The sequence below is a fragment of the Geotrypetes seraphini genome, chromosome 2 (genome assembly GCF_902459505.1).
Source record: "Geotrypetes seraphini chromosome 2, aGeoSer1.1, whole genome shotgun sequence".
In the NCBI taxonomy this organism is placed as follows: domain Eukaryota; kingdom Metazoa; phylum Chordata; class Amphibia; order Gymnophiona; family Dermophiidae; genus Geotrypetes; species Geotrypetes seraphini.
The window spans coordinates 130,467,514-130,491,042 of record NC_047085.1 but is presented as its reverse complement, the minus strand read 5'-3'; the positions used below and the strand labels follow the sequence as shown (position 1 = coordinate 130,491,042).

The 23,529-nt window shown below is 43.4% G+C and overlaps 1 protein-coding gene across 3 annotated transcripts in view; it reads right to left on the bottom strand.

Annotated features, from left to right (window-relative positions):
• The window catches only part of TRAPPC8 (trafficking protein particle complex 8), a 392,175-nt gene that overhangs the window by 35,147 nt on the left and 333,499 nt on the right, over positions 1-23,529 (bottom strand). For all 3 annotated transcript variants that reach the window (XM_033933766.1, XM_033933767.1, XM_033933769.1), the window contains 2 exons: positions 13,003-13,176; positions 6,110-6,211 (listed from right to left, as the gene is read on the bottom strand). In XM_033933766.1, the coding sequence (XP_033789657.1) occupies positions 6,110-6,211; positions 13,003-13,176 (276 nt within the window). The remainder of the gene's footprint in view (positions 1-6,109; positions 6,212-13,002; positions 13,177-23,529) is intronic.

The window sequence follows — 23,529 nt, the reverse complement described above, 5'->3', positions numbered from 1 at the left end:
TTGCAAAGGTCATCTGATCCAAATGACATGCCTGCATTTTAGCATTGCATTGACTCTGATCTAAATGACTAGCCTGTATTTTGGCACTCATTACTACTTCCTGGGAAACCTTATGGCTGAAATATTGTGTGTTGGCTTGGATGCATACGTCAGGGCTCAAGGAGCATACCAGCTTTCTCTCCTTGGCATATTGTCTTTATGAACTTCTTTTATTTTATTTTTTTTTTTTAGTCACGGTTTGTTTATTAAAATTTTAAGTTTACAATGCATGGAAAAGAATAAACATACATAATGAACAGCTGGAAACATGCTGATCCGAGTACAATTAACACTAAAAGGTACACAACAAATAAGATTGCATAATTATAAATTCCATGGGACAACAAATGCATATCCCAGATTTAAGCTAGAAAAACCTCCTAACAGCAAATATAAGCATGAAAAAGGCAATGATACAAAAGAGAGGAGAAGAAAGGGAAGAGAAATAGAAGGAGAGAAAAAGAGATAGATAAGAGTGGTCAGTTCAGGAGGAAGAGATGGAGTGCAAGTAAGATTTCAACAGTGACCATTTCACCTGAAAGGAAGAAAATCTATCAAAAGATTTAGCTAAATAAGCCTCAGTTCTGTAAGTGAGGCATACAAGATTCCACCATTGAGAGTAGGAGGCCTTGGATAGGTCCTTCCAGCAGGTAAGTAAGATTTTTAAGGCCAAGGAGAGTAAAAGATCAAACAGGCAAAAATTCGAGTCAGAAATCAAAGTGGATACCTCAAAGGATTTCAGAAGGAGCATCTGGTAGGTTAAGGGTATATTGATATGAAAGATGGAACAAATGGTGTCCCAGGTAGAGGTCCAGTATGAAATAATTGCAGGACAGGAAAAGAGAAGGTGTTTGAGGGAACCTGTGTCAGATTGACAAGTCCAGCAGAGATCTGAATAAGAGGCATTAATTTTATGTGATTTGATTGGGGTCCACATTGCTCTATGTAGTAGGAAGACCATGTGTTGGAGATTTGAAGCTGAGCGGGAAGTGTGGAAGGTGGAGTGATAAACATGGGACCAGGCTTCCTCTGAGATGGAGATCCCAAGATCCATCTCCCAGGGAGTCTGTGAAGCGGATAGTGATATAGGAAGTAGAGACTTGATAAGTTTGTAAAAGTGTGAAGCTGTGTGGCCTAGGGCTAGAAATTGTCGAGAGAAGGTATATAAGGAGGGAGCCGAGCGAAAAGATACAGGGAAAAGGCCAGATTTTTTAAGTGATGATCTTAGCTGAAGCCACTGATAGAAGTGGGAAGCGTGGATAGAAAAAGATTCCATTAAATCGTTAAATGTGAAAAAGGTTCCGTTAGGGTGACTTATCGAACCCAAGTCCCAAATATCATGATTAAACCAATGAGGCCAGGAGACAGGTTTTTTGTCAATGGTGATGTGCTTATTATACCACAGGGGACAATAGGAGGAGAGATGCCAGGGGATATCAAGGCGGGAGTCGAGTTCAGTGAGGACTTTATGAGTTATCGAGAGAATAGGATTTTTGAGGTGATCAAGGAAGTTCACAGTGCCCATCAGGCGGAGAAGGGGAAGAGGTTTCACAAGGGACGTTTCTAAACGTAACCAGTTGGGTATGTCCGACAAGGAAGGAGAGGAGAGCCACTCCGCTCCCTGTCTTAATAGAAAGGCTTTATGATAACAGTAGAGATCTGGAAAGTTGACACCGCCCTGGTGTGTGGGGGCTTTCAGCTTACAAAGCGCAATTCTATGAGGTTTGTCATGCCAGAGGAATCTCGCCATCTTGGATTCCAGTTGTTTGTATAGAGAAGGTGGAAAAAGGAGGGGAAACATATTGAAGATGTATGTGAGTTTTGGTACCACCATCATTTTTAAGGTGTCTAATCGGCCCCACCATGAGAGCTGTAAGGGAGACCAGGAAGAGAGAATGGAGGAGAGCTGAGTGAAGAGTTTGGAAGAGATTAGTTGTATAGTCGAGCGGATGTCTCTACCAAATGTGAGTCCTAAGTATTTAATCCCGTCTGAAACCCAGGAAAAAGGCTGAGAGGAGATAGTAAAAGGGAGACAGGAACCATTTAAGGGCATAATTTCAGTTTTGTCCCAGTTAATTTTGTATCCGGAAATCAAGGAAAAAGAAGAGATTAACTGTATCAAGGAGGACAAGGAGGGTTCAGGATCTGAAAGATATAGCAAGATGTCGTCTGCATAGGCAGAGATCTTGAATTCAATACCTGCTATTGAGATACCCTTTATGGTGGATGAGGTTCTAATGGCTACAAGGAGGGGTTCCAAGGCTAAATTAAATAAAAGGGGGGATATAGGACAGCCTTGACGGGTCCCTCTGTGTAGAGTAAAGGAGGAGGAAGCTTCGTCGTTCACAATCAGTTTAGCAGTGGGACTATTGTAAAGAAGAGATAGCATATGAATGAAAGGTGGAGGAATACCAAATTTAGATAAAACAGTAAACAGATAGTTCCACTCCACTCTATCGAACGCTTTTTCAGCATCAAGTGAGACAATGGCTTTAGGGCTAGTGTCCGACAGAGTGGAGTGGAGTACATGGCATAATAATCTAGTATTATCCGCTCCATAGCGACCCTTCATAAAGCCCACCTGATCCCTGTGGATCAGATGAGGCATAACTTTTTCTAATCGGAATACCAAGAGTTTAGCAAAAATTTTGTAGTCCAGGTTTAGGAGTGAAATTGGTCGGTAGTTCTTCACAAGTTGAGGGTCTCTGTTTGGTTTCGGTATAACAATGATGTTTGCTTCTAGGAACCGACGGAGTCCATAAGGGTTAGACAATAAGTTCTGGAAGTAAGAGAGCAGGTGTGGAGATAGGAGATCTGAGAGTGACTTGAAAAATTCTGAGGTTAAGCCGTCTGGACCTGGAGCTTTGGCTGAGGGCAAAGAGGAGATGGCACGAAGGACTTCCTCAGAAGAAAGTGGTTGTTGGAGAGACTGCTGTTGGGATTCAGACAGAGTGGGCAGATTCAGTGAGCGAAGAAAGTCTGGAATAGAATTAGCAGACGAGGAGGTTTCAGATGAGTAGAGATCTTCATAGAAGGTTTGGAATTCTTTTAAAATGTCCTTGGTAGAGGTGTGGAGGAGGCCAGAAGAGGATTTAATATGAGTGACCCTGTGTTTGGAGTGCTTGCCTTTAAGGAATGTAGCCAGTAGACGACCAGATTTGTTGGCAGAGGAGTAGTATGTAGCAGATCGGCGAAAGATGGAAGCTGAGGCAAGCGAGCTGAAGATTTCATTATATTGAAATTTAAGAAGTTGTAATTTTTTATAAGTGGAAGGGTCATGGTGGTGGTAGAGCTGAGACTCATAAGAGTGGATCTCTGATTCCAGTTGAAGAATGGTGGATTTGCGTTTTTTGAGTTGAAAGGCAGAATAACTGATCACTTCTCCCCTGAGCCAAGCTTTGTAGGATTCCCAGACAAGGGAAAAGTCTGTAACTGAAGAAAGATTTATGTCGAAAAATGATTGAGATTCCTTCTTAATGTGGGAGAGAAAGTCCTCATCATGAAGGAGAAAGTTATTCATTCTCCATTGTCGAAAGGAGGAGGGAACAGACCATTGGATTGTACAAGAAACAGCTGCGTGATCTGAAACAGTGATGTCGTGGATTCGTGAAGAAGAGACAAGATTCAGAATGTCTTTGGATCCTAGAATGTAGTCAATTCTGGAGTGAGATTGATGGGGAGCAGAGTAGAAAGTATAATCTTTGGTGGTTGGGTGAAAAATTCTCCATATGTCAGACCATCCATATAAGTCCATTAACTTGTGAACTGCAGTGCGGACTCCCAGCTTAGCAGGGCGGCAAGTAGAAGACCTATCTATGAATGGGTCGATGGGAAAGTTGAAGTCCCCAGCGAAAATGGTGTGAGATGTTAAAGAGACGGAGCTCGCAGTCTGGAAAGAATGAAAGAAAGAAGGGTCATCAGCATTGGGGGCATAGATGTTGAAGATGTTTAAAGGTTGACCCTCTATTGAACCTTCAACAAGGGACCATCGGCCGCTGGGGTCGTATTTATGAGAGGAAAGTTGAAAATTAAGGGATTTCTTCATCAGGGTGATAACACCATGTTTTTTACCCTGAGCCGGTGCGGCAAAGCAGTGTTGGACCCAGCCCCCTGACAGTTTCTGTGCTTCCTCTAGGGAAAGATGAGTCTCTTGTAGTAGACAGATATCCGCTTCCAAGTGTTTGAAGTAGTGTAGGATCTTTTTCCTTTTAATAGGGCTGTTAATTCCATTGACGTTAAGAGAGACTAGGTGAATTTTAACCATTTATTTTAGCAGTGAAGGATGAAATCCAGGAGCAACTGAAGACATTTAGGTGAGACCATGATAAGATGGAAAGAAGATGCAGACAGAACAAGGAGGGGGAAGGAAAAGAAAGTAGCAGAATCATGCTTACAGCAAACCAGAACAGAATAATAAACGAAGCTCCATAGATGGGGTCGCATGTTATCAAGAGGAGCTCAGCAGGCCGCTCCTCAGCCTGCCTCATGGTGAACACTGATGCAGAAGAAACAGGAACACAGCCCTCTAGAGCGGTAAAGAGAACAAATAGGGTTGATCAGTCAGGTCATTGCTCCCACATATTCATCAAGGTATTTTTGAAGGTCCACTGGCGAATCAAAGTTCTTAGTGGAGTTGTGGTAAGTCACCCGCATCCGGGCCGGGTAGAAGAGCCCATATTGTGCTCGAATACTTTTTAGTTGAGGCCGCATGGACAAGAAAGCCTTTCGCTTTTGAGCAGTAGTTTTTGAAACATCAGGAACAAACGTGATCCGTTTTCCATCCACAGATAAATTAGAGGTAGATTTTACGGATTGCAAAATTTGGAGAGCATGTGGGAAGCGTAAAAGCTTCATAACAATGGGTCTCGGAGGCTTGGATGCTGAGGGGGGGCCCGAGGGGACCCTGTGTGCTCGCTCGATCTCCAAAGGAGGAGAGAATTGAATCTTTAACATTTTTGGGATGAAAGAATGTAAGAATTCCAGCATGTCTTTCCCCTCTGTGGACTCCGGTAAGCCAAGAAGGCGCACATTGCTCCTACGCATGCGGTTAGAAATGTCTTCAAGATCCGATTGTAGAGATGAAATTTTGAGCAAGTCTCTTTGTACAGCTAGGTATTGGGCGTCATGTGCTGTTAAACGTTCCTCTGCTAATTCAATGCGGGCGTTTTGCTGCTTTAATTGAGTCATTATATTGGCCATTTCTGTTTTGATGTCAGCAGTAGCAGCAAGATTCTCCTGCATCAACTCACGGAGAACCTGCAGGTCTTGCGAAATGGAGGCGCTGTGATCCGCGACCGCGTGGGCGGCTGGGGCCTTAGCTGGAGACGGCGGCTCATGTTTGGAGCGTTTAGAGGCGGAGTGCGGCGGAGCGGGGCTCGCAGGCAGGGTAGAGTCTGACTTACTGGGCTTAGAAGACATTCCGGTAAGTGCAGGCTGCGACGTGGGACCTGAAAACGCGCTCGGAGGAGCTGTGGAGGCACTTAATAGGCAGGGCTGGAGCGGAGCAGAATCGCTAGGCAGCCATCTTGAATGCGGGCACGCGACGCCCCCCCTTTATGAACTTCTAACATCAGATCCTATTGTCTTACTGGAATTTATTTTATTTCATTTATTTTATTTTTATTTATTGTTTTCTCAGGTACTTTAGCTAGATTGTGAGCCTTCGGGACAGCTAGGAAAATCCAAAGTACCATTTTTATTTATTTTATTTTAAGGTATCTTTAATCTATCTTCATTTTAAACCGCTTTGAACCTCACGGTATAGTGGTATATAAGAAATCAAATCAAATCAAATCAAATATGGCAGCTTCTTCATTTTAATGCTCGTGAATTTTCGTTCTGCTCTCATGTTCATAAATCATTCTCAAGAATTGATTATTTTTTTGTCTCAGATCATTTAACTCAACAGGTTTTCATAATTTTCAGCCCTTTAAATTTTTTTTTGGCATATAATTCAATACTGAGCAAGTCAAGTGACACACAATCTCTCCCTATATACTTTTTCTGCAATTTACTACACAATTAGAAAAAAATCTTTAAAGACATAAATAAACCACAGAAAGCAAGTTACCTGTTTCTGAGGAAATGACAAGGCCTCTTTTCCAATTCTATGCAGCATAACATGATGCTGGCCTTCCAAAATAAGCTGCTTGTTGTCTTCAACAACATATGCCTAAAGAATAGGAAATGGCCATATAATTATTATAGCAATCACAAAACTGGATATGTAATCATCTATTTAAAAGGCACAGGACTCACTTGATGTAAACAAGACATTTCCATTTGCAATACATTTTCTTCAATATCTTATAACTTTGTGGGATTAACTATTCTAAATTAATCTAACACTGAAAGACTGGTCATACATTAACTCCTCACATTCTATAAGAGGGGCTCTCATTCTATATATATATATAACCAGATATTTGGGGCCTATTTATCAAGATGTCTATTCAAACCCTTTCAATGTATGCATACCTGTTGCTAAGAAGGAACAAAATACTCGCCTTTGCCGGCAAACTATCATTTGCCTCTTATAACTCTTCTTCTTTTTGAATGGAAAATATATAAAGGCTGAAATAATGACTATGTGAGTTGCTATGGATTTCTAATCAGAAAATTTCAACTCTAGGAAATTAAGCAAAAAAGTTTATCATCCCAATTACCAAACACAGGGCTGGCCTGGCCACAAGGCATTCATCTGGGGCAGGGGTCTGCCACCTTTTTAAGGCAAAAAGCCATTTTATCCTATATGTTTGACCCATGATTTACAAAGAGCCGCAATCGGTAGAGAAGGGGGTTTGAGATATTCCAGGTCTCACTCTTTTCCCTCCCCAAGGTCTAGCTTCTCTCCCCTCTTTCTCCCCTCCAACCCCTCGCAGGTCTCTGTACTTCTCATCCTTCTCTCTCTCCCCTGCCCCTTCCCCCAACCCATAGCCAAGGCTCTCTCCCCTCTCCAGGCCCCAACCCTTTGATCTCCCTACCAACCCCACAATTCCCCCTCCCCCCAAGGTGGATCCCTTGATACCCCTATGACAGATTCCTTCCAGTTGCTGATATCCCTCTGCCATTCTACTCTTGTTTAGGTTTTGTTTTTTTTTTAGATAGAAATGATTCTATCCACGCCATGGCTTTTCCCTTGAGGCCTACTTCTCTGCAACGTGATTTTAGCAGTGTGTGTTGGACTAGGCCGAAAGCTGCTGAGAGGTCTAGGAACCCCAGCAGCACGTCTTCTCCATTTGCCTGGTGTTTAAGTACGGAGTCCTGAACTGCTACTAGCATGGTCTCCGTGCTCAGGTGTCTTCAGAATCCTGACTGTGCTTGGTCCAGCTTGGATGAGTTTTCCAGAAAATCAGATATTTGTTGGCATGCTAGTTTGTCTACTAGTTTGGATATCCACGGCTGGTTGGCAACCAGTCTGTAGTTGGAGAAGTTTTCTAGGTTTTTTTCAATGACACCCAGATCTTTTTCTTGATTGCTTACTCCTAAGGTGGACTGTAGGATAAAGTAACTATGATTTGGATTTTTCTTCCCAATGTGCATCACTATGCACTTGTCCATATTAAATTTCATGGTAACATAGTAAATGACGGCAGATAAAGACCCGAGTGGTCCATCCAGTCTGCCCAACCATACATCCTCCATAAATTAATTTAGTTTAAATGGTCCTTTTTCTTAGATATTTATTTCTTCTGCCATTTGGATACCCAGTCTTCCAATTTTCTAAGGTATTCCTGCAATTTTTCAGTCCTCAGATGTTTTGACAACTTTAAATTTGCAGATGACACTAAACTATTCAATCACCTCACTTGTTCCAATTTCCAGATCATTTATAAATATGTTAAATAGCACCAGTTCTAATACAGATCCCTGCGGCACTTCACTATTTACCGTCCTCCATTGAGAAAATTGGCCATTTAACCCTACTTTGTTTTCTGTCCAATAACCAATTCCTGACTCATAATAGAACACTGCCTCTTATCCCATGACTTTTAATTTTCTCAGGAATTTCTCATGAGGAACTTTGTAAAAAGCTTTCTAAATATCTAGATACACTACATCAACCAGCTCATTCTTATGTGTGATTATTTACATCTCCAAAGAAATGAAGCAATTACTGAGGCAAGACCTACCTTGGCTGAACACAAAATGAAATCAATGGGGCTGGGAGAAACACTAACTACATGGGTCAATGACTGGCTGAGTGGCAGACTTCAGAGGGTGGTAGTTAATGGTACCCTCTCTAAAACATCAGAGGTGACCAGTGGAGTACTGCAGGGCTCAGTCTTGGGCTCGCTCCTTTTCAACATATTCATAGGTGACCTAACTCAGGGGCTTCAAGGTAAGGTAATGTTATTCGCTGACGACGCCAAACTATGCAATATAGTGAGAGATGGCAATTCACTCGATAGTATGACACAGGACCTACATTTGTTGGAGCTTTGGTCCTCAACCTGGCAGCTGGACTTCAACGCTAAGAAATGCAAGATCATGCACCTCGGCAGCAGAAATCCGTGCAGAACTTACACTTGAATGGTGAGACCTTAGCTAGAACTTCAATAGAACGAGACTTGGGAGTGATCATCAGCGCAGACATGAAAACTGCTGATCATGTGGAGAAGGCTTCATCTAAGGCAAGACAGTTGTTAGGTTGCATCCGCAGGAGTTTCGTCAGCCGGAAGCCTGAAGTCATAATGCCATTATACAGAACCATGGTGAGGCCTCATTTGGAATACTGTGTGCAATTCTGGAGGCCACACTACCGAAAAGATGTGCTGAGAGTAGAGTCGGTGCAACGGATGGCCACCAGGATGGTCTCGGGGCTCAAGGATCTATCGTACGAGGAAAGGCTGAAAAATTTGCGGCTGTACTCACTCGAGGAACGTAGGAATAGAGGAGACATGATCGAGACGTTTAAGTATATTATTGGCCGTATCGAGATGAAAGAAGAGATTCTCTTTCTCAAAGGACCCTCAGCCACAAGAGGGCATCCGCTCAAACTCAGGGGCGGGAAATTTCATGGCGACACCAGGAAATATTTCTTCACCGAGAGAGTGGTTGATCCTTGGAATGAGCTCCCAGTGCAGGTGATCGAGGCAAACAGCGTGCAAGAATTTAAGAGCAAATGGGATGCCCATGTGGGATCCCTTAGAGGGTTAAGCCAAGGGAACCTGTCACCAGGAGTGGGATCCCTAGGATAGTAGACTTGGGGGTGGGTCAGTAGAGTGGGCAGACCTGATGGGCTATGGCCCTTATCTGCCGTCATCTTCTATGTTTCTATGCTGACTCTGTCTCATTAAACCATGCTTGTCTGTGTTCTATAATTTTATTTTTTATAATGGTTTCTACTGTTTCACCCGGTAAGTTAGGCTTACCAGTCTATAATTTCCTGCATCACCTCCAATCTTCAGCTACTAAGGATAATATTAGAGACATGTTACATATCACTAATAGCAGAGCAGCAATCCTGGATGTTTGAATTCTGTACATTGTGTTTATTTTTCTAGGAACTACTTGAACAGATAAGAGGAGTCTTCCACTTTTTAAACAAAGTGTCTTTCATGACTGTGTAAAGGTACCTTGATGCTTTCATTTGGTGGTGTTTCAAAATCAAGGAATCCAAAAAGTTCAGAACAAGTTTCCTCCTCATTCTCCATTTTGATGGATACAGCTCGTCCCAATAGACCTATAAATCCAATAAAAGATACTTTCTGGTGGAGATATGCGTCATAGAGGAGGATGGAAGGATAAGAAGGTATACAGTAGGATTCTTCTGCTGAGTATTCCGAGTGGTGGAGATATCCGAGCCAGACTTCTTAAAATACAACCTATTAGGGGGAATCGGGGAGTGTGCATAGAAGGGAACATCGATTGTGAATCGAGGTGCGTTGAGCTACAGGATAATGATGAGACAAAAGATAATTCCTCCACTGATGATGATGCATGCGTCGAGTGGATCCATGTCGAGTCTGATACTTGATGTTGAACAGGAATGTGTGACTTAGTTCTTGATTGATGCTCTGATGTATCCTCAGGCTGGACTAAAGCAGGCATGGAAGCCTTTAATACCTGTGAAGACTCTGATTGCCGTAGCCCTGAAAGCTCCTGCTGGAGCATAACCTAGATTGCTTGAAGAGTCAATAATGGTACCAAGAGAGACAATAGCATGGAAGCAGTCTGCTGTATCAATTGGTGTGGGAGACCTCAATCTCAAGGCATGCCTATGAGGAAACATCTGCATGGAAGAACAGTCATCCTCGTGTCAATGCTTACTGTGCGCCAAGGAAATTGATGCCTGGGAAGACTCTATAATAGCTAACATTGTCAGACAGCATTGGCATGTGATGCAATTAACTTCTATATTTCGGGATCCTCCTTGTATTGCTTATACCAGACTGAGAAATCTTAGGGATCAGCTAGTGCAATCTACTTTTTCCAATCAAGGTTCTAACAGCAATGTTATTGGCTTTCATACTGCGTGTGGAAGTTGCGAATGTGCACGCAGACCATAAAGGGCTCAGTATGGATTAATCCAATCACTCAAAAAACCTATACTTTACGGGCTACCACTAATTGCAAATCCAGCTGGGTAGTGTATGTGATAGTCTGCCCATGCGCCCTTGTTTATGTAGGGCAACACGATTCGTCCTGTCCGGACTCTTCTCATAGATCATAAGAGTCATATAAATACGGGATCACTTACATCTCCTATGGTCCCCCATTGCCAAGAATTTCATCATGGCTTCACTGATCTTAAATGGCTCATTATTGAGCAAATTCCATCGGACTACAAAGGCAACAAATTATGATGTTTAGTGCTATGGGAGCAATTTTGGATTTTTTATCTACAATCTGTTACCCCGTTAGGACTAAATGATGGTATTGAGTGGCATTCCATTATTTAAAATGATATGCTACAATATCCCGGTTTTCTCTTTCAGTGATTGGTCAGTTTTCAAGCTGGCAAATCTGGCGTTGTTACATTCTTGACGTCATTATGTTGCTATTTGATCTGCTGTGATTCAGCTGAGTTACTCCATGCCGGAGCGCCATTTTCTTTGGAAATCAACTTGATGTGCTAAAGGTTCCTCTTAACTGAACTGTTTTGTCTAGCTCCAGACGAAGGAGGCCGAGATCCTCTGAAACGGAGCCTCGTTGAGCTTTTCACTTGACCGACATGGACAATATTGTGGCAGAAATGAACTGCCTGTCTGCAATTGTGAGATAAGTACTCTTTGTTCCTTAAGAAGTTGGACATTGATTTATTGTTTCAATATTTAGCGGACATTTTTGAAGTTGAATTTACCATTTAGAATTAGTAGCATTTTGCACACAATACACTGGAGAGTTCTATATCAATGTATGTTTTTGTATATTTTTCACAAAACTCACAATGAGTCCAGGGATGTTACTATTGCAGGCTGGTCCTGATTATGAGCTGAGTAAACTGAGGACTCATTATCATAATTTTTAATGTATTAATATATATAAGTTATAACACAATTATTTAATGTGGTTTACATCTTTGATAGCGATCTCCCAGTGTATTTATTATTATTAGGAGGGATTTTTTCCAGTTGGGAAGACGCAGTGGCATGCCTAGAAGGAAAAGAATGTTTCTGCTTCTTAGCTTTCTTATGTGCTATGTCCTTTGAGAGTTGAGGCATCGATGAAGAGGATGTAGAATCCTGTTTCTGTATGGAGTCCAACATCTAACGGTCTGGATGCGGTGGTGATGTACTTGGCACTAATATCGGAGTCACAGAGACTGGGTGTCAGGTTCCAAGTCCCTTGCCATACTGGATGTTGATGTCAAAGTGGTACCGAAAAGTTTGATGAATTGAATTTTCCAGTCCTTAAGTGACCTCTTCTGAATATGAAGCTAGAGGGCACAGTCAATGAATGCCCCAAAGTTCAGGACCCAGACACTGGATGCACCAATTATGCATGTCGGAGCCTGACTGGCCACCAGTGCCGGTGCCCGAAGATCCTCCCTTTTCTGGCACGGCCTGGGCTGGGCGGTGCGTCGGAGATCCTCCCTCTTCTGGGCTGGGCCAGGCTGGACTGGCTTTGAGCATTTGTGCATGCTTAAAGCCTTCTGGTCTCGCTCTTTCCGAGATTCTCAGATTCAGAATCTCGCTCTCTCCGAGATTCTCAGATTCAGAATCTCAGAGAGAGCGAGACCAGAAGGCTTTGAGCATGCGCAAATGCTCAAAGCCAGTCCAGCCCGGCCCAGCCCAGAAGAGGGAGGATCTCCGATGCACCGCCCAGTCTAGGCCGCGCCAGAAGAGGGAGGATCTTCGGGCACCGGCACTGGTGCCCAGTCGGGGTAAGGGATGTCATTGCCGTGCTCGGGGGGGGGATGTAGGATCGCGGTGGAAGGGGGGCAACGCGAGCGGGGGGAGGATGCCGGTTCGCAGGGGGGATGCCGGATCGTGGGGAGGGGTATGGAGCAGCGTCGGTGGCCTCAGGGGGGGGAATGGAGCAGCGCCGGTAGCCTCAGGGGGGGGGGAGGAGGTGAAACCAATCAAAGCGAGTTTCCCTTACTTCCTATAGGGAAACTTGCTTTGATATACGAGCAATTTGGTTTACGAGCATGCTTCTGGAACGAATTATGCTCGTAAACCAAGGTTCCACTGTAGTGGAATTAGAAAAGGCTCAAAGAGTGACCAAAATGATTAAGGAGATGGAACTCATCTTATTGCCCTTATATATTAGTGCTGCTGTGTTTATATGCCTTTTCCAAATTGTCAAATGAATTAACTATACATATATACACAAATAACAGATTATCACGAGTTCCGAGCCACATACAAATGTGACTTAAGAACAACTTTAAAAACATAACTCGTTCTTAATGCGGGGACTGCCTGAAGACAAGCAAGCACATTTGCTCTAGAGGTGTTTTTTTTTACTCATATTGTATAGACTGTATACTTATTTAGAAACAAAGGAACCACTCACCTTCCATAGTACAATAATATTCAAACTCACTTCACTACATTTTTGTATCAGTTTGACAGCCTCATCAAATGAAGATTTGCCAGATACTTGAGATGTCTGTTGTGAGATTTTTAATTCTGAGGACAAGCAACTTCGAAAGAAAAAATCTGCACATGGAGTTGTTGAACTAATTATCTGCAAAAGGAGCATGATACTAGACAATGTAGTACTAAGCAATGCTTATATACAATAAACATACAAAATACATTTCTTATTCATAGGAACACTGACAACTGCTGTAAGTTTAAACAGCACTATTGAACCCATTTTTATTTCAGTCAGTTATACAAAAATTAAAACAAAAAGATTATTGCAATGGCCACCTCAATTTTTTATGCTATGACAGAATAAAGTACCATATCATATGCATGTTGTGAGTACAGTGAGGAATATTGAGAAAAGTGGTGGCCTGTATTATATCAAAGATAATATATCCAACTATTAAAAACTGCAGAAGCAAAAATAAAAACAACCTCTGCAACATTTCCATTGGTCTTGAAAGGGAAATAATTTTTAATTACTGGCCTATATAAAAAAAGGAACAAAGAAAAAAGGAACAAAAAACTTCAAGAAATACATATTTAATTTTCTCATTACTAAATTAATTATACAAAATAAAGTATTATATAACAGAAGTAGGGGAAAACAAAATAGGATACAGAAATATAACAAAAGAAAACAAAACAAGTCACACTCTCACTTAAGTCCATCCTAAGCCCATAATACTGAGTCAATCACAAAAAATTAACACATACAATACTAAGAATCAAAAAATAGCATTACGTTGCCTGGGCCTAAAATAGCCCAGTTGGTCAAACTAAAAAGCCACTAAATCTTAGGCCAGAGATGTCGAACCCGCGGCCCAACAAGGAGTTTTGTGCACTAGCTTCTTCCTCCTTTCCTTCTGTGCCTCCCTCCAGCGAGTAGTTTTCTGGCTGGCTCCCTTGCTGCAGTTGTCCATGGGCGGTGTCGGCTCCTTATGCGCAATCTGCGGCTGTGTCAGAAGCATTCCCTCCGATGTTACGACGTCAGAGCGAAGGCTTCCGAATCAGCCGTGAATCGCGTGCAAGGAGCCGACACCGCCCATGGACAACTGCAGCAAGGGAGCCGGCCAGAAAACTACCTGCCAGAGAGTTAACAAAGCGACCGCCACAGCTCCCTTCAGGCAGATGCCCCACTTCCAGTTCTGCAGTTGCACTATTGCGCATGCTCTATGCTGGTGTCTTCTAGGAAAAAAAGCGCAGGGTTTGGGGGAGGGTTGGGGGGGTTCTGTTCAGAGAAGGATTATAGTAGGCTAGAATGACAGTTGGAGGTTAACTTCTGTAAAATGAGATTTTGTTTTGTTTCCATCTCTCTTGTGCTGCAGATTGTGTGTTCATGGGTATACTGTGTGGGCACTACAGGTGGTGGGTTTAATAATAATAATAATAATAACTTTATTTTGTATACTGCCATACCCAGAGAGTTCTAGGCAGTTCACAACAATTAATTAAGATTACAAACGATGAAATCATTGGAATTAACATTTTAGGAATGAACAGGTTATTGAAGTTGACAGGAATATACAAGAGTGTACAATAGGAAGGTAATATTTATTTACAGGAAAATACCGGTCATTGAAGTTAATAGGTTTGGTGGGTACAATAAGAGGGGAAGGGGGAGGTTCACGTGTATTGATGGGAGATTTTAAGGAAAGGCTCTCTACAAGAGAGAGCCTGAAGCACCGAGACTTGTCTCGCTAAGTTCACAGCCATCAAAAAGACTGCTTAGAGCGTCAAGTCTACTAGAAGCGCTCCTTCCAGTGGTTCAAACAGAGGTTTGGAAAGATCTCATAGCACCTCGTTGAGATCCAATGAGGGGAACGGGGGCTTGATCGGTGGTATGATGCGGAGACAACTGTTCAGAAATATGTCTATGTCTGGATGAGACACAAGTGTTGGACTGCGGTCCCAAGCCCTGAAACAAGAAAACCCTGCGACTTGAACCCGAAGGGAAACCACAGTAAGCTCCTTGGTCAAGGCCAACTTGAAGGAAAGCCAACACCACAGAAATCAGAGCTGAAAACGACTTCCTATGCCCTCTGGCATACCAATGCTGAAAAGTCTTCCGTGCCTTAGCGTAGTCGGAGACTGTGGTTGGCTTCTTAGACTTGAGAAGGTTTATAATAACCACCGCTGAATACCCTTTCTATTCTAACGCTTCACGCTCAAGAGTCATGCTGTAAGAGCAAAGCGATCTGGATCCTCTATGCACATCAAACCTTGTGATAGGTGGTCTGGAAGCACTGGAAATCGGGGCCCATTCAAAGACACATCACATCTGCGTACCACGATCTAGAGCCACCAGAATGACCCGTCCCACCTGAGTTGTAATTCTTTGAATGATTTGGCCTTATCATGGGCCAGGGAGTAAAGACATACAACAGGAGGTCTTGAGGCCACAGTTGGACTAGAGCATTTAGACCCTCACTTCTGGGTCCGTATCTTCGACTGAAGAACCTGTCCTCCTTTTGGGTTTTTGCTGTTGCATGAGGTCGACTCCAGCATCAAACAATGGCCTGAAATGCTGCTGCTGACAGCTTCCACTCACCAGGAGCTAAGGTATGCCTGTTGAGAAAGTCGGTCTGAACATTTCCCACTCTTGCGACATGTGCTGCCATCAGCGCTTTTACTACTACTACTATTTATTAAGAACATAAGAAACGCCTTCACCGGATCAGACCTAGGTCCATCTTGTCCGGCGATCCGCACAAGCGGAGGCCCAGTTAGGTGCTCCTTGTTGGAGACCCGGGTTTCCCTATCCCCGGCTATGATTTGCAAGAAGGTGTGCATCCAACTTGTGCTTGAAACCCTGAACACTAGTCTCCTCCACAAGCTCTTCTGGGAGAGCATTCCAAGCGCTCACCACTCGCTGTGTGAAAAAGAACTTCCTGACATTTGTCTTGAACCTGCTGCCACACAGTTTCAGGCTATGACCTCTTGTCCGTGTCACGTCTGAAAATGTCAGTAATGCTTCTTCCTGGTCTATTATGTTAAATCCTTTTAATATTTTAAAAGTCTCTATCAAATCCCCTCTCAATCTTTTCTTTTCGAGGGTGAACAGTCCCAGTTTTCTGAGGCGTTCCTGGTAGCTCAAATTCTCCATACCTTTGACTAGTTTCGTGGCTCGCCTCTGCACCCTCTCCAGCAGAGTTATATCTTTCTTGAGGTATGAAGACCAGTACTGGACACAGTATTCTAAGTGTGGTCTGACCATTGCTCTGTAAAGTGGCATTATGACATCCTCCGACCTACTCGTGATCCCCTTTTTAATCATGCCCAACATCCTGTTAGCTTTCTTTGCTGCCGCCGCGCATTGAGCCAATGGTTTTAGGGTTCTGTCTATCAGGACCCCCAAGTCCCTTTCTTGTTCGCATTCGGTTAATGTCACTCCCAATAATCTTTGTTCTTCTTTCCCTGATGCATCACCTTGCATTTGTCTATATTGAAATTCATTTGCCACTTTATCGCCCATTTTTCCAGCTGATTCAGATCCTTCTGAAGATCCTCGCAGTCCCTTGGAGAGCCAACCCCCCGACATAGCTTTGTATCATCTGCAAACTTGATTATATTGCACGTCGTTCCCTCCTCAAGCGCTGAAAAGGCGTACGCAACGCTGTACATTTTAACATACAATAGACAGTCCCTGCTCAGAAGAGCTTACAATCTAATTTAGACAGAATATTACAGGGTTGAGGAGATTATGCTAGAGGAAATGATACAGTGGGTATAGGTATCTGACAGCAGTGAGTGGGAGTTAAGAGTTGAAAGCCGTTTCAAAAATGTGGGCCTTTATTTGAACACTGTCAGGGATGGAGAACGATGTATTGATTCAAGCAGCCTGTTTCAGGCATATGGTGCTGCAAGAAAGAAGGGATAGAGTCTGGAGTTGGCACTGGAAGAGAAGGGTACAGATAAGAGGGGGGGAGCATAGGGGGAGATAAGTGAGGAGAGATATTAAAGGGCTTTTACTGTTTATACAAGGATGGATTTATGTGTTGAATACAGTATTTCCATATGGGCTGAATGCTGAACTTGAATGGAACTCTTTGATCTAACACATAGCCTGGGGGAGGGATTTTTTAAGTACTCGTTCACAATATCCTATGAGCATTAAGGGGATAGACCTTTGAGTTCTGAGTAAGGGCGGGAAATTTCATGGCGACACCAGGAAATATTTCTTCACCGAGAGAGTGGTTGATCCTTGGAATGAGCTCCCGGTGCAGGTGATCGAGGCAAACAGCGTGCAAGAATTTAAGAGCAAATGGGATGCCCATGTGGGATCCCTTAGAGGGTTAAGCCAAGGGAACCTGTCACCAGGAGTGGGATCCCTAGGATAGTAGACTTCAGGGTGGGTCAGTAGAGTGGGCAGACCTGATGGGCTATGGCCCTTATCTGCTATCATCTTCTATGTTTCTATGTCTATGTTTCTAAGGTGAGCGCAAGAGCGATCGCTCACTATTTTCAGTGGCGTCGCTCATACACTTTCTCCTGTCGCTCACTCGAGGGCGGGCGGAGATGAGAGGAAGCGGCGGCGGCCTGTATTTTTAAATGCAGAGGTGGCTCCTCTCAAGATCCCCGACTGCATCGGACTTCTGACGCAGGTGGGGATCCGTGAGAGGAGCCGCTGCCATGTCTTCAGTGTTGTACCAAGGGGGGGGGGGGTCCGCCCCGCCCCTAAGGCTGCAGTCGGAGAGGAAGTTCGGGCCAGCCAATTGCTGCCTGGCTGGGCGGAACTTCCTCTCCGATGGCAGAATTGACGTCGGGGGATTGCTGGTCAGCCCGGTGGGAAGCAGAGAGAGCTTGGGGCAGCTGCGGCAGTGGCTTTGGGGCCTGTTTCCCCCGATGGTTGCTGCAGTGGCTTTGGGGCCTGTTTCCCCCAATGGTGGCAGCAGTAGCTTTGTGGAGGGTAGGGAGAAAGAAAGGGGGCAGGCAGGGAGACAAAAGGGAAACAGAAAAAAAGAAAGGGAGCATCAAGAGAGAAAAAAGAAAGAAAGGGCAGGGAGAGAGGAAGAAAAAGTTGGGGGAGGGAATGAGGTCTGGAGGAGAGGAAGCATACAGGCTGAAAGAAGGGAAGAAAGATTGGATTCACAGTCAGAAGATGAAACTGCAACCAGAGACTCATGAAATCACCAGACAAGGTAGAAAAAATGATTTTATTTTAAATTTAGTGATCAAAATGTGTCTGAATTTATATATGCTGTCTATATTTTGCACTATGGCCCCCTTTTACTAAACCACAATAGTGTTTTTTAGCGCAGGGAGCCTATGAGCGTCGAGAACAGTGTTGGGCATTTAGCGCAGTTCTCTGCGCTAAAAACTGCTATTGTGGTTTAATAAAAAGGGAGGGGGGTATATTTGTCTATTTTTGTATGGTTGTTACTGAGGTGACAATGCATAGAGTCATCTGCCTTGACCTCTTTGAAACAAACCCAGAAAAGGAATGATAATTAACATTTTCTCAGCGTATAGTGTGCTTTGTGTTTTTTAATTTTATTGTTGGTAGATCATTTTGACTTGGTCATTTTAAAGTAGCTCACAAGCCCAAAACGTTTGGGCACCCCTGAGCTAGAGCGTTGAAGCTGTGTATTTCTATTTTATCCCCCCTTTTACAAAACTGTGGAGCGTTTTTTGTGCCAGCCGTAGTGGTAGCAGCGCTGATGCTCAGAATTCTATGAGCGTCAGAGCTGTTACCACCATGGCTAAAATCCACACTACAGTTTTGTAACAGGGGGAGGAGTTAGTTTGTGATGACATATTCCATACTAGGCGAAGGTGTTTTCTGTGTTCTGTGTGTTCGAAAGACATAGTTTTCTGTTAGGATTGATGGTGTAGGATTGATCTGTGCTGGTCTGGCTTGTTTAGTTTTACAATGGGTGTATTGATGTACTGCTCACTGCAATATGTAAGATGCTGCCTTTTCCTAGGTACTCATGTGTGATGTGTGGCTTGTTACTAAAAATCATGTTTTTCATACAGATGGGGGGGGGTACCAAAAAATGATGGGCCCCGGGTGTTACATATGCTAGGTACACCACTGTATGTAAAGATACCAGAAAACTGGCGAAGCAAAAACTTTAAGTAAATTGTTATTCTTTTTTGAGTATTTAACCCTCCCACAATCTCATGGGCACTTGTTTCAAGTTTCAAGTTTATTGAGATTTTGATTTAAACGCAATATCAAATATTTTCAATGCGTATAACAAAAATAAATTTGGGGAAATAAATAAAACCATTTGAACAATAAACATACAAACATATCCATAGATGATTAAAAATACATAAGGAGTACAAGGATAAACTACAATTGTTTAAAAATGCATCCTCCGTGCCTGCTCATAAATTTGTGGAGTATGTAATTTGACGCTCATGCATATTTTTTTTTGCACACACCTCATCAATCCTTAGAGGGAACATTGGTTCTGAGTCACGTTATGACGTGGTCACGGACGATTGGCCCTTCCTCTCTATTTAAAACAAAAAATAAAGCCGCCGTTCATATCTGAAGACTAAGTGGTCACAGTTGCTGGCAGTGGAATAGTTAGATAAGAGCATAGCTACTTTGTGGCTAGTTGAAAGTTAAAACTGGGTTACATGGTTTCTGAAATAATAAGAAATAATTATAGCTTTTATGTCTTAATAGGGGTTGAGCCTTGACAAAGCTGAGAGGCAAATCATGTTGGCGGTAAAATCCCTAGCCAGAGACCACACTATCTTAAGCTAAGTATAATGCTTAAATAATCTAAACAAGTTTAAAGCACATAAAAGTTAAAAGTTTTAAACAAGATATATAAGATTAAAAAGTGGGACCCGATGACGAGTTGACACATAAATCTTAGAGCAGTGATGGCTAACCTTTTTGAGCCCGAGTGCCCAAACTGCCGCACAAAACCAAAGAATTTCCTCAAAGTGCCAGCACGTCAATTAAACCTTAATAACAAGATTTTAGTATCTAAAAACTCTTTATAAAGTTGCCTGAACTATGTAACATCATTTTTAAAGGTTGGAATCTTTGTATTGTCAGAGAATCAATTTGATTCACAATCCTTTGGTTTTCATTTCAATTTATTGGCAATTTATAATGTTTTAATGATTTCATTCATGGGCCGAATACACACATACTTTTCTCTGTCGCCGCACTCTTTGACCAAAAGATTTGTAAGCCTGCAACCACGTCAAGGTAGACTCTTTCAGCAGCTCCCCTCCCTCCCCCTTACCTTTGTGGCCAAGTCAAAATGATCTACCAACAATAAAATTTTAAAAACACAAAGCATGCTGTACGCAGAGAAAATGTTAATTATCATTTATATTCCGCGGGTTTTCAAAGAGGTCAAGGCAGATGACTTTATGCAAAGTCACCTCAGTAACAACTATACAAAAATAGACAAATATTCCCCCTCCCTTTTTACTAAGCCGCAATAGCGGTTTTTAGCGCAGGGACCTGCGCTGAATGCCCCACGCTGCTCTTGAAGCTCAAAGGCTACCTGCGCTAAAAAACGCTATTGCGGTTTAGTAAAAGGGGGCCATAGTGCAAAATATAGACAGCATATATAAATTCTCAAAACGGACACATTTTGATCACTAAATTGAAAATAAAATCATTTTCCTACCTTTGGTAATTTCATCAGTCTCTGGTTGCACTTTATTCTTCTGACTGTGCATCCAATATTTCTTCCCTTTTTTCAGCCTCCTGTATGCTTTCTCTCCTCCAGACCTCATTCCCTCCCCAAACTTTTTCTTTGTTTCACCCTGCCCCCTTCTTTCTTTTTCTCTCTCTCCATACCCCCTTTCATTCTGTATGTCTGTCTTTCTCTCTCTCTCCGTGCCCCATTTTTCTTTGTTTAACCCAGCCCTCTTTCTTTTTTTTTTTTTGGCTCCCTGTCCCCCCCTTTCTTTCTTTCTCCTTGCCCTCCCCTATGCCACCACCATTGGGAAAATGCTGCCACCGCCACTGGGGAATAGGCTGCCACTGCCGCTATCGGGAAGAGGCCGGCGCCGAGTTCGCCCTGCTTCTCTTCCCCACGGGGCTGACCAACTCTCGCCACTCGACGTCAATTCTAACATCAGAGAGGACGTTCTGGGCCAGCCAGGCAGCGATTGGCTGGCCCAGAACGTCCTCTCCGACATCAGAATTGACGCGGGTGGCGAGAGTTGGTCGGCCCCGCAGGGAAAAGCAGGGAGAACTTGGCACCGGCCTGTTCCCAATGGCAGCGGTGGCACTCAAGTGGCTAAAGAGACGCAGTTTGCCAGCCTAGGGAGAATACTGGAAGGTGGCCAGCTGTGCACCCCCTTGGGGCGTAAAACCGGGGCAGACCACCCCCACCCCCACCTTGGTATGCCACTGTCTGTACCTCACTCCCTCCCTATGACCAAAAATTCTCCTTTCTTCTATTCCCCGTGTACACAACCATCTCTTTCCCTCCCTTCCTCTCTCCCAAGTCCTTGCCTTCTGTGTCCAAAAACACATTCCCTCCCCCACCTCAGCATCTCTTTCCCCCCCTTCCTCTCTCCCAAGTCCATGCCTTCTGTGTGCAAAAACCCATTCCCTCCCCCACCTCAGCATCTCTTTCCCTCCCTTCCTTTCTCCCAAGTTCATGCCTTGTGTCCAAAACGCACTCCCTCCCCCTTTTGTGTTCCCCGTTTGTCTCCCACCCCATCTTAGCAACTTTCTCAGCAAAATGTAGCTCGAGCCGCGTAGGCTTGTCTTCTATTTCCTGCCTGTCCCGCCGCGCACACATAGCCGATCGGAAATCTTCCCCGACGTCAGCGCTGACGTCGGAGGGCGGGCTTTGCTTAAGCGCTGACGTCGGGGAAGATTTCCGATCGGCTGTGTGAGCGGCAGGGCAGTCATAGTAGAAGACGAGCCTCGCGGCTCGAGTTATATTTAACCCCGCGGGTCCCCCATCGTCCCCGTTCAGTTCTCTCTCCTGTGCACCCCCTGGTAGTCTGCCCTGATGGCGGCCCTGCGCGTGCCAGCTGCAAGGCCTTCGCGTGTCACAGTTGGCACGCGTGCCATAGGTTCGCCATCGCTGTCTTAGAGCAATGAGGATATTTGAGCTCTAAGTGGTGCCGCTGAGGATCCTGAATAAAAGTTTAAAAAACAGGGGATAAGTGAACCACTGTTTTTTGATGACTGTTTCAAGAAGATTTACACTCTTTGAAAGATATCTGTAGTGCAGATTCATTGATTCAAAGAAAAATGAGACACAAGATAACCTGGTAACAAACCCGAAACTGATTTATAACAAATACAAGAAAATTTGAACAGAATTCTCGACTCTATCGGCAACCAATGGAGTTCTCTAGATCATATTATGAAGGATGGTGTATTGCTTTCTTTTTTACAATTCATGGAAAAATTCAATCCTCCTACGGAGTTCTTTCACTGGATGCAACTCTCTCATTGTCTTAAGAAAAGCCTACCCTCTCTTTCCAGTTACTCATCTTAGTCTAATTTTATCCGATTCTCCTAACTGGGTTTCACACTAGGCAACACCACCACTTTGTTTTACAAAGAATTACACTCTAATGCCTATCCCAGGACCAAAAGATCTAGACTCTTGGTCTTCTGAACTCTCCTGGTCTGGCTCTAACATGGAGTGGGTTCAATACTTCAGATGGATTCTCCGCCCTACCGCATCCATCAGCCTCTCTCAATCTATCTTTTTCCTTCACTATAAAGCTCTTTGGACACCTAGTAAAATGTTCCGGGCCAGGCTTTGAGATAACAATTCCTGCTGGCATTGTGCTGCTGATCTTGGAGATTTGTTACACAAGATATATTCTTGTCCTATTATTCAAGATTTTTGGTCTTGGGGTCTGGCGGTCCATGCTCAAGATCCTACCCATTCAGCTTAAACTGGACATCATTATATTTAGATATCTAGTTCTTACTGATGAGCTGGATAAATGGCAACAGTTCCTTTTTAATCTCATCGCCCTCACAATTCAAATGATTTTACATAACTGGAAATCAGCTGATCTCCTCAATATTACATTTTGGTGGAACATGATTTTTTTAATACACCTACCAGTATATGAATTCAAAGCGGTCACTTTCTCTAACAGGCAAATTGTCATAGACAAAATTTGGGCCCCCATTTTGAACTTTTTGGGTTAATCATTGACATTCCTGTGTTTCCTTTTCATTATGTCAAATGTCTCCTAATCTCATTTTTTCTGCTCTTTTTTCTTTAATATGGATTTTATCCTCTTGTTTGGCTTTCTGTTGAGTACACCATGGGTTATCCTCCCCTCACCTCAGGATCCTAGTTTTACTACGTGATACATCTTACTGCATCATATGTAAATTTTTCTTTCTCCAGGTTTCCTGTTTGTTATGCGTAAGTTTGAACATGTATATCTCCCTTGCTACTTGGATCCTCATGGTTATTGATCTATTGGTATGGATATGATGTATTTGTTGACCTCCTCCATTTTCATTGGATAT